This window comes from Eriocheir sinensis, unplaced genomic scaffold, assembly GCF_024679095.1.
Source record: "Eriocheir sinensis breed Jianghai 21 unplaced genomic scaffold, ASM2467909v1 Scaffold34, whole genome shotgun sequence".
Classification (NCBI taxonomy): Eukaryota; Metazoa; Arthropoda; class Malacostraca; order Decapoda; family Varunidae; genus Eriocheir; species Eriocheir sinensis.
The window spans coordinates 912,810-924,954 of record NW_026111654.1 but is presented as its reverse complement, the minus strand read 5'-3'; the positions used below and the strand labels follow the sequence as shown (position 1 = coordinate 924,954).

Here is a 12,145-nt window from a genome sequence, read left to right as displayed (position 1 = left end):
ACCAAACTACACATGGAAGGCCCACACCGCCACCAGGGTCACCAAGCTACACATGGAAGGCCCACACCGCCACCAGGGTCACCAAGCTACACATGGAAGGCCCACACCTCCACCAGTGTCACCAAGCTACACATGGAAGGCCCACACCGCCACCAGGGTCACCAAGCTACCCACGGACGGGCCGCAGAGAACACCTGGGAAGGCCCTGTCCAGTGTGTGTGGCTTGGTGCAGGAGCTTGACACTACCTTAGAGTCGTGGGTGAGGGAACAGGCTCGGCGGTCACGTTGTGATTGCCACTACAACAGATACATTCAAGAAGGGGTTGGATACATTCATAGATTGTGATTTTTTTCCTCCAACGGCGCCGGTATACTTTCTTTGAAGGAGGAGGACGAGTCCTGCTGAGTAAAATAGAAGGAGGAGGAAATTAAGAAACGAAGGTAACACATCTTGGCATTTGAGTTAGAAGTAGAAGAGGAGGAGGGGGAGGATTAGGAAAAGGAGGAGGAGAAGGAGGAGCAACACAAAAAAAGAACAAACAACAGCAGAGACATTGTTCAGTCCTCTGAACAATGCTGACCTGGCTTTAAATCGCTTGATATAGTAATTCCGAGATCCTTTTCCTTACTTACTGCAGAGAGTTGTTTGCCATTCATTACGTACTGAACGCGATTGTTATTGTTTCCGATGTGTAACACTTTACATTTGTCAACGTTGAATTTCATTTGCCATTGATTGCCCCAACGTGCAAGTCGATCTAGATCTGATTGTAATGCTTCTTAGTCGAGTGTCATAATTACTTTACTAGCAATTTTTGTGTCATCAGCAAATTTTGATACTTTGCAAGTGAGTTCATCATGGATATCATTAATATAAATTAAGAAGAGGATGGGACCAAGCACTGATCCTTGAGGTACGCCGCTTCTGACATCGAGCCAGGTAGACGAAACACCATTTATAACTGTTTCCGCTCGAGAGCCAGTCCACAAGCCAATTGTGAATGTTGCCTGAGATACCGTGCGCCAATAGTTTACTGAGCAACCGTTTGTGGGGGACCTTATTAAATGCCTTTTGAAAATCCAGATATATGATATCTACTGATCTGTTTCCGTCGAACACCTCAAAAAATATAATGAAAAAAAATAAGTAATTTAGTTAAACACGAATGTTTACTACGGAAGCCATGTTGCGAATTATTTATTATATTACTTTCTTCGAAGAATTTCACCATATTGTCGTGAATGATAGTCTTCATTAATTTACAAATAATATGTCATACTAATTGGTCAATAGTTTCCTGGATGAGACCTGTCCCCCTTTTGAAAATTGGTGTGACATTTGCTAGTTTCCAATCCGACGGAACTTTTCCAGCTGTTAAAGATTTATTGAATATGATAGAGAGCGGTTTACAGAATTGAAGTTTGATTTCTTTTAAGATCTTAGGGGTAATTTTGTCTGGACCAGGAGCTTTGCTTACTTTAATCTTTTCAATTGTGCGTAAAATGTCACTTTCTACGATGAGCACGCCATTTAAAATCTTTTCGGTCCTTTTAACCTCCGGCGGTTGAGGTGATAAACAATCTTCGTCGGTAAATACGGATGCAAAAAAAGTTATTTAGGATTGTAGCCATTTCATTTTCATCGTTCGTGTGGTCACCATTATCATGGTAACCACACGAACAGGCAAGCAGGCCAGCGGTTGAACGTCTGTTACGATAAGGTACGCATATGTTTATTGCATTGTTCAATATCGTGGTGAAGGCCTCCCAAGATTTATCAATATCTATTTCCGTCGAAATTACAGTCCAGTCAGTTACCTAGAATTGATTGGAGTCTTACGAAATTCCCGCTCTGATAATCAGGCACCTTTTCTTTAATAGCAGTTGCTTTACTTTCTTTCATATTGATGATGAATGTGATTGTTCGGTGAACTAAAAATTGGACCAACATTTACTCCGTTAACTAGAGAAGCTGTCGTTGAAAAGCTAAGGTCAAGTATATTATTTTCCCGAGACGGTTCTTGAACGTGTTGATGTAAATTACTTTCTAGTAAATGTGTGTACAGGTCGAGCCCTGTATGAGAGTTCAACGGAGGAGGAGGAGGAGGAGAAAGTAAGAGAAGGATGTCAAAAAATAAGGTATCGGGTCTTGCTAAGTGAAAGCGAAGGAGGAGGAAGAGGAGGAGGAGAAGGAGGAGGCGTGAATTACAGCTGCTGTGATTACAAGCTTTATTGATTCCTTTCCTCTCTCTAATCCACCTCACCTCACCTCTCCTAGCACTCACTTGTCTCTCTCTCTCTCTCTCTCTCTCTCTCTCTCTCTCTCTCTCTCTCTCTCTCTCTCTCTCTCTCTCTCTCTCTCTCTCTCTCTCTCTTCCTTCCTTTCCCTTTTTCTTCCCCTTCCTTTTACTCTCCCTCTTTCAATCCTATCATTATATTCTTCTTTCCACCTTTTCTCCTTCCCTGCTGCCCTCCTCTGCTTAAGACCCTTCTACCTCCTTTCTGCTGCCTTTCCCTCCCCTCATCCCTCCCTCCCTCCCTCTCTCTTCCTCGGCATAAGGCGGCACCCCACTGGTATGATTCTTCTTCTTCTCCTTTCTATTCACCTCCTTCTTCCTCCTCCTCCACCCCCACCTCCTCCTCCTCGTCCTCGTCCTCGTCCTCCCCTTCCTCCTCCCTGCATTCTTCTTCACCCTCCTCCCCCTCCTCCTCCTCCTCCTCCTCCTCCTCCTCCTCCTCCTCCTTCTCCTCCCTTGCTTGCAGACGTAGACGCAAGACCATCCTCCCAGCCATCTCCCGTGAAGACGGATCACACTTCCCCGGATAAGGAGCCAACACCAAGGTTAATGTAAAACTGGTGGGTGACAGCATTGTTAGAGAACAATTGACTAAGTTCTGTGGACGAGGTATCAAGAACAGGAGACGCTGCTGTATTCCTGGTGCAAAACTATAAGATATAGAAGAAGCGGCAGACTTCGTCTCAAACCGCACGGACCAGGACACACTCTTTGTTTTGCACGTTGAAACGAACAACGTTCAAACAATGCGCACGGAGGAAATTTTAGCTGACTACCGACGAGTAATCCGCCGCTACAAGGAAAAGTCACGCCACCTCCTTGTCTCCGGGATTCTTCCGAGAATCAACGCCTTCATAGGCTTCCACAGAAAAGCCTCAAACATCAACAACAGATTGAAACACCTCTGTCAGGACGAGGAAGTTTCGTTCGCAAATGTGTGGGATAATTTCTATGATAACCCCGACCTTTTCCGTCCTGACGGTCTCCACCTCAATGCGATTGGCTTAGGACGGCTTGGTAGGTTGCTGAACGAGGAGGTACTTTTGTACTCAAAAAACTCCGAGCGCGGGAGAGGCACCAAAGTACCGTAAACAACCAAACAGTGGAGACCGCCCTTCATACACCAAGTCCTCCAACAGAAAACACACGCAGACAACAGACTACTGTGCCCCGAAACGTTGAAGTCACGAAGGAGATTTATGTCCTATACACCAACGCGCGGAGCTTAATACCCAAACGAAATGAGCTACTTGCCTACGTTGACGTAGAAAGACCGGACGTGATTGCCATCACTGAAACGTGGGCCACCTCTGACCACCTAATGACCGAATTCTCAATTCTGGGATACGAGAGCTTCTACAAAAACAGACTTCACAAGAAAGGAGGAGGTGTTATATGTTACGTCAAGAACAAATACCCGGCCGTGAAAATAACCAAAGAGGACTGTGAGAAATATGACACTGTATATGTTGAACTGGACACTAGCAAGCACAACAAAATAACGATTGGAACCGTTTTACAGACCCCCAAAGCAACAAGCAGCGGACGACGCAGCGCTGTATGAGGAAATTCACACCATAACACAAACAGTCAGTCATTATCGGGAACTTTGACTGTTCCAACATTGACTGGACCACGATGATTGGAGATCGGGAGGGTAACAGATTGCTCGAATGTTAGAGGACACTTTTCTAACTCAGATTGTTACCCAACCGACAAAGGAAAATAACTTATTAGACCTAGTACTCGTGAGTGATTTAGATCCCACACGTGAATGTCAGGTCGGCGAAAAACTAAGTGGTTGCGACCATCACCTAAGTCGCCTAAAGATCAGAACAGACCACAAACTCACCGAAAACACGTCCAGGATTCCAGACTACAAAAGAGCCAGTTTTATTCTCGCTCGTGAGCTGCTAACCCAGACAACTTGGGAACCCATGAACCTCACTCCTGTGGGCGGCGCGTGAAACGGTTTCAAGAACAAACTCCTAGAGGTAGAGAGAATAGCTGTTCCCATGAAGACTAGGAGAATAAATAATGCCATAAGCCCACCATGGATGACTACCCAAGTTCGACGGGCGATTAATTTAAAGAAGATAAAATACAACTTGCTAAAGGAAAACAGCACTGACGAGGCACGAGAAAAGTACCATCAGAGCCTCAGAGCTTGCAGAACTCTCATTCGCCAGCGTAAACGCGACTATGAAAAGCAAATTGCACGCGAAGCCAAGTCCAACCCGAAAAAGCTCTTCAAGTATATAAGAAACAAAAAGAAGACAAAAAGCAATATCGGTCCCCTAAAAGATGAAAGTGACGTACTAACCCAGGACAGCAGACAAATGTTCGAAATCCTAAACATAAACTTCGCGTCTGTGTTCACGGTCGAGAACATCCAGTCCGTACCCAAGAGCCCTACCCCACCGATGGGAATCACTCCCCTAGAAATAGGCACAATCTACGGACGGGATTTGAAAAAGTACCTAGACAAACTCGAGAAAAATAAGTCCACCGGACCCGACGACTTGTCACCCAGGCTGCTCAAGGAACTCAACCAGCAAATCCTCAAGCCACTCACCGCCATCTACAATCTGTCACTACAACAAAACAAAGTCCCGAAAGATAGGAAACAAGCGAACGTAACACCGATTTTCAAAAAGGGAGACAAAAGCGTGGCCCTCAACTACAGACCAATCAGCTTGACCTCAGTGGCGGGAAAAATCCTCGAGAAGATCATCAGAGACAAACTCGTTAGGTTCCTTGAAGACAATAACATCATTTCCGAAGCTCAGCACGGTTTCAGGAATAAGCGCTCATGCTTAACCAATTTATTGGACTTCTTCCAAGGTATCTATGAAAACTGGGATAATCATATCCCCAGTGATGTTATATATCTAGACTTTCAAAAAGCCTTTTGACAAAGTACCACACGAAAGACTCCTCAAGAAACTCAAGTCGGCGGGGTTAGGCAACAATCTGACAGCGTGGATCAAAGATTGGCTCACTGAAAGAAAACAAAGAGTTGTACTCAACGGACAGGCCTCGGAGTGGCTCCCGGTCACAAGTGGAGTGCCACAGGGGTCAGTGCTTGGACACATACTTTTCATCATATATATCAACGACCTAGAACTAGGATTAAAATCCAATCTTTCAAAATTTGCCGACGACACAAAGGTGGGTGGGAAGGCCCTCACGACGGCAGACTGTGAAATTATCCAGAGACTTCTGGACTATATCACTCGGTGGTCAGAAAAATGGCAGATGTCCTTCAACACTACCAAATGTAAAGTAATGCATATCGGATCCAGAAACAGCAATCACACATACCACATGGGTGGCGAACCACTACATGTAGTGCAAGAGGAAAGAGACATCGGTGTCACCATCAGCAGTGACTTGAAACAAACAAAACACTGCAAGTTCGCCTGTAAGAAAGCCAATACAATGCTTGAGTTCATAGCGAGGAACTTCGAATACAAGACGCCGGGAGTTATGTTATCCTGGTATAATTCGCTGGTAAGGCCCCACCTGGAATCCGCTGTGCAATTCTGGTCTCCAAATTACAGGAAAGACATTGAATTACTTGAGAGAGTACAGCGCCTAGCCACGAAGATGATACCATCACTGAGGACGAAGCCCTATGAAGAGCGACTCGAGCGACTCAACCTCTTCACGTTGGAAAAGAGGCGACTGCGTTACCGATGGCGTACCATAGTACTTCATATAAAAGTTGGGCTACTGTACCGTTGAAGTACATGCGTATGCCATCGCTCCAAAAGGACTTTATCTATTCGGTTTGTATGTTTTTTTTATGACCCAGTGACAAAATGACTAATTGGCACCTCGTGTTTTCAAGGACGTTGGGTACACTGGAGGGGATTGTGGAATGTGGGGCCTGGGGGGGAGTGGCGGCCAGTGTGTGACTGACCAGCGACCCGTGATGGCGTCCTCATTATCGTCTGAGAGTGATTCGGAGGGTGACCTGGCTCATTTAGAGGAGTTACAAGGATCGGACGATAATGAAACTCAATCAGAAGGCTTCATAAGTGACTCAGATGAGGAATATTTGCCAGAGAATGACAGTGAGGCTAGTAGTTACGAGGAAGAGAGTGATGGAAGTGTTGACGATGCAGACAGGCCACGCAGCCCAGCACTGCCGGCTCCCCTGCGCCTTCACTCTCATGGCTGATCCTTTGCTGATCAGCGTCCTGGCACTGTTCCTGTCCTAACTGAGGACTTTTCTGGCGTTCATCCTGATGTACCAAGGAATGACATGAGTGCTTTGGACTGCTTCGAGCTATTCATGTCAGACGAGGTGATACAGTCGCTGTGTTTGTGGACGAATGTCCGTGCAACCAAGTTCTTCAGGGACAACCCAACAATAAATCCCAACAAGTTTATGGGAAAAAAGTGGCTTGATGTCACAAAGGATGAGATGAATGTCTTCTTATGTCTGCAGCTACTGATGGGAGTCAACAAGTTGCCAAAGATAGCAGACTATTGGAGTCTCTCTGTGCTCTGCCAGGGCCCCCCTGTGTTCACAGCTGCTGTAATGAGTAGGAATAGGTTTTCTCAGATCCAACGGTTCATTCGTTACTCACATCCTGATGACAGCAAGAAAGAAGACCCAATGACCAGACTTTCATCATTCTTCAACATGCTGAGGGAGAAAACCACCAAGTACTTCTCCGCTGGGGAGAATTTTGCTGTTGATGAGAGTCTTATTCTCTACAAAGGGCGGCTTCGCTTTCGCCAGTATATAAAAACGAAAAGGAAGCGGTTTGGCCTCAAGCTTTTCTCCCTCTGCCCCAGCTCCCCCAAGGCCAGAGGTTATACCTGGAACTTTTGTTTGTACAGCCATCGTCTCTATGATGAGATGCTGGATAATCCAGAGTTATCAGCCTTGTCTAAGTCTGAAAGAGTGACAGTATATTTGATGCTGGACCTTCTGAATAAAGGACGTCATGTAGTACTCGACAACTGGTACTCTTCACTTCACCTTGCTGAGTTTTTGCTGGAGAGGGGCACACTAACCACAGGAACTATACGCCCAAACAGAGGAGTCCCACCTATTATGAAAAATGAGTCTCTAAGCAGAGGTCAAGCACTGTTTTCCAGGAAAGATGAAATTCTCCAAGTAAAATTCAGAGATACCAAGTATGTGCACGTCATCACAACAAAGTATGAAGCAGGGTTTGTAGAGAGGACTCGTGTCCTGAAGGGAGGAAAGCAGGAGTTCATCAAGAAACCATCACCAATTCAGAGATATAATGAGCAGATGGGGCAGTGGATTTGGTTGATCAGCTGTTGGAGCCACCTGATCCAACACGAAAATCATATACATGGTTCAAGAAGCTAGGACTCCATATGATCTCAAGAATGTTGCTCAATGCTCGGACCATCTACTGTAATCTTCATCAGCAAAGACACTGGATGGAGTATGGAGAGTTTATCAAGCTGGTGGTCCATCAACAACTCACTCGGTGCTCACCTGGATACCGGCAGTTGTGTTCGGAAAGGAAGAAAGACCTGAGCCTGAGAAAGAAGAAGTCTGCTATGGTTGAAGAACCAAGTGGGAGTGATACGTGCCATGGAATGATTCCTATACCTCCCACTGAAAAGAAAGCCCGACCACAGAAACGGTGCAGAGTGTGCTACAAGAATAAGAAGACCAAGATGTCACGCAAATACTGCCCTGTGTGCCCTGGCAAGCCTGGACTGTGTTCTGAGGAACACTTTCGGGCATGGCATTCCCAGTAGAACATACGCTGGTCAAGGTGCACCTGCCTCGGAGTGTTATAGTAGGATATCAATGTATTATTATTATTTAATATCACCACGAATTAGGCATACAATTGTCAATGGAAAAACCCCACGACAGATAGATCACGCCACCTTATAGGAATGTCGTCCGTCAGTGTTTACCGTCTCAGTTTTGTATACTTAGCACTCCGATGGTGCGTGGAGGTCACCTTGACATACGTGACCAATTGTAACAATTATTTTCCAACCTGTAACTCGCCACTCCTTCACGAGAGTCCGACTGACACACAACGACAGTCGCTCTCGCTCCGTCGCTTCTTGTACATAAAGGCTACGAATATAATTCGCCTTAAGGAAGCTGAAGTCTTAATCAACACCCTTTAAACGCCCCCCGACAAGCCCGTTACATTTGGTTGGCAGCGGTCACCCCGCGCCTGTGCCTTCGCTACCTCGTTCTCCTCCAAGCCACGAGAACTCACCAACAAACTCCGGGGACAGGCGTACAAGGGAAGAAGGAGTCAACGCACCTGCCGTCCGCGGCACCGTACCTGCCGTCCGCGGCAACGCACAAGGCGCCCACCTACGTGCAACTCACAAGGCGCCAGCTACAAGCATCTCAGAAGTCGCCACCTACGTGCAACTCACAAGGCGCCAGCTACAAGCATCTCACAAGTCGCCACCTCCGTGCAACTCACAAGGCGCCAGCTACAAGCATCTCACAAGTCGCCACCTACGTGCAACTCACAAGGCGCCATCTACAAGCCTCGAGCACACCAGCTACAAGCAACTCTACAGGCGTCCAGCCTACAAGCCTCGAGCACACCAGCTACAAGCCTACAGGCTCTACAGCCTACAAGCCTCGAGCACACCAGCTTCAAGCAACTCTACAGGCGTCAAGCCTACAAGCCCCGAGCACACCCACAGGCCTACGCAGCCGATAGCGAGGGCCACAATCTACAAGCCGCTCCCCCGCTTCAAGCCAGCACTGCTACGTACCCTGCAAGCCACTCCACGATACGGCAGAGGTATTCACACCTGCAACGAGGAGGCCCGCACCGCTGACCTTGGGACACCCCGCATGCCCCTCGCTCCACAGCTGGCGGCACCACCGCCGCTGCCGGGAGCATCGCCCCAAACCTCTTCCGGCAAACAGTCAGCAAGGGTACCCGCGGCCATCTCCCGGTGACTGCAAGCTGTTCCCACTACCGTTTCTTGCAAGGCGTCTTCTCAAGAGGTTACACACCCAAGTCGTCTTATCTGCCACCGCCGCCCATCTCTTACTATAACAAGGACGACGCGGCCATCATTCGTCTGGCGGCAGTGTACCGGCTCCCAGCCGCCGCAACCGCGGCCGCTCCAATTGCTGGGTCAGCAGTTTTTCAACCGCCATTGCGAGTCCTCCGATGTCAGCCCATCCCTCACCTCTCACCGCCGCTGTGGCCGCGGCCGAGGTTTCCTGACGCGCCTACAACGACTGCACGTCACCCAGGGCATCACAAGCCGTCGCCCTCTCCACTACATCAGCTGATTAATCTTGGTATTTGTGGATATTCCATTCTTGTCCAAATTTGCCGACTCGGCTCATTTTCATTATTATCCGTGCAGAGGCACGATTTTTTTTATTTCTGTGTTCCTAACACTGTTCTTCAGTCATAATTGTGAGAGTAACGTTCATTCCTATACGATATTGATTCTTTCTTATAGTTTGCTAGCGAGTCTATTGAGTATAGTGTGAGTTCCCTTATCAAAGTTAATCTTCATCAGTGTGCCCTGCCTCCGTTTTCTTTTCACCGCTCGAGAAAACGTGAGCTTCAATGGTATACTCACTTAACATACCACTTTGTTTATATAGTTATTCTTTCATTATACCCATATCATTAGGGCATTCCATTATAACCTTAACTTCTATTACGTCTATACAGGCACCTTGCTAGCCATTCTTTCTTGCCTTTTTAGGGTTTCAATGCCAACTATTCATTCCTACACGTTCCGTTTATTGGTTCATATTTACAGCTATCAACATATGCTCCTCTTTTGTGAATGGTTTACACCATAGTATGAACAAAGACACTCTCGCTAAACTCGGCGACACCTTTAAACAGTTGGCTCGTCCTTCAAGTGAGGAGGAATTGGAGCACGGTGCAAACACCGGTGATTTAAATGTGGTGAATTTGCGATCGGGGGCTACGTACTCTTCCCTCCCAAGGGATAGCGCCCCTTCACCTTCAGAATCGTCTGAATACTTAACCCCCACTCGGCCGCTCACAATGCCTGTCGATCCACCTCCCCCTCCTCCTCCTGGGGCCCCACACCACTTCCCCCCGCCCCCGATTCGGGTCATTCCAACTCACGCCAGTATTCGACAATTCTCGGGAGGCGAGACCGATTTTTCGGCGCGACAGTTTTTAGATTTGTGTGAATCTGCCATCGTAAATTCCTCCATTACGGAAGATCATGATAAAATCGCTTTCATTCGGTCACGGTTACTTCCAGGCTCTCGGGCACTGAATTTGATGCAGTCCTCAGCGTTCGCTTCGGGGGACAATGGTGTAAACTATGAGGTTTTTAAAGGGAATTTCATAAAAATCTTCGGGGCGGGAGTAAACCAAGCATCGTTAGACAGATCGCACACGGTTGAGTCCCTCCAAAAAAATTCCTCAACAAAGCCGATTTGGGACGCCATGATTGAGGCAAATCAGCTGGCGGTTGACTGTGTCAAGAGCCTAGAAGACGCGCTCTGGCTTCCAGGGGGCTGTATGCAAAAGCACCAGGTGAAGACAGCTTTCGAGTTGTTTTTTTACTTATTTCATATTTCAGAGAAGAACCGCCGTTCTGCCCTCCCTTTGGCCTTCAAACCGAGCGGGAAGTTGGTTGACTTCGTCTCAGAGTTAGAAGTCAAGGTTCAGGAACACCCTCACCATCAACCCCTCGCAACGGCAGCAGCATTGCAAGCACAAAGTAAGGCATCTCTCACCTGTAGTTTTTGCAAACAATCAGGACATTCTGAACATTCTTGTTTCGCGAAACGTAGGGAATCAACACATTCAAGACGGGGCTCAGATAGGAGGTCAGGAGGTTACAGGGGCGGGCATCATTCATCACACAGGAACCCTAGGCCAAACCATCAGCGGAAGGCTGCCTTTTGCCATATCCACGGGAATTGTTTTCATGATTCAGACAGTTGTTCTGCAATACAAAAGGCCAAGGAGGAACAGAAGTACAAGTCCTCAGCGGACAGTAAACCACACTCCTCTTCTCAGAATAAAAAGACATGACTTCGTGACAGCCCCGAGGCGTACATCCAAGTGTCCCTTAAGGAAAATACTAATTGGGAGCAACTTGACTCCGTCATTGCCGCCTTGGGACGGACAAGCATAATTGCCCTCCCTTGCAAGGTGGGCAACACTTCACTCACCTTAGCGGTTGACACAGGTGCCACAGTCAATGTCATATCCGACTCCGCTTACAGGTCACTGACACGACAAGCGAGTGGGGAAAATTGGCCGCTCCAAGAGAACGACCTGAATGTGATAGGCGTGACGGGCACCACTTTGGGAATCCTTGGGCGAGTACCACTAACAGTCAGCTTACATGAAAAAGTATGTCCCTTTCGAGATTTCTTTTATGTCTCTAGCAGGTTTGCTTTACCTGTGGATGGGATCTTAGGATTGAACGCCATGAAAGACCTGCACATCGCCATAAACCCTGTAAGCAACGCGATCGTGTATCAAGGCCGACGCATACAGGGGATGGTCAATCCATCGCCTCTGTCAACTGTAATCTCACCCTCAGAGGTGGAAAATGACCAACCCTCCACAGACTCAGGGGCTGCCACCGCCCAAGTGTCCCCTCTTACGGTCAAACCACACGAAACCATTGCAGACTTGTGGCGGACAGTAACGGCAGTCGTAGAAGGTCCTCATATAGTTCCGGATCGTGCTGCAAAACTTGTTAAAATCCGTTTGCCTAACGCCCCTCCGGCGGGCAGTGATGTGTGTATCGACGGAGTTCTCACGTACACCGCGTTACGGTGGAGGTAACTCTTGCAACCGTCAAGGAGGGAGGTTTTGCAGAGGCATTGGTAATAA

General features: G+C 47.5%; 1 protein-coding gene across 1 annotated transcript; it reads left to right on the top strand.

Annotated features, from left to right (window-relative positions):
- The first annotated feature begins 6,597 nt into the window (after positions 1-6,597).
- On the top strand, positions 6,598-7,653 carry LOC126991780 (piggyBac transposable element-derived protein 4-like). The gene has a single exon (XM_050850457.1). The coding sequence runs from the start codon at positions 6,598-6,600 to the stop codon at positions 7,651-7,653; it is 1,056 nt and encodes a 351-aa protein (XP_050706414.1).
- Positions 7,654-12,145: the final 4,492 nt, after the last annotated feature.

Coding starts and splice junctions, on each gene's coding strand:
- LOC126991780 (XM_050850457.1), top strand. CDS start 6,598: ATGTCAGACGAGGTGATACAGTCGCTGTGTTTGTGGACGAATGTCCGT.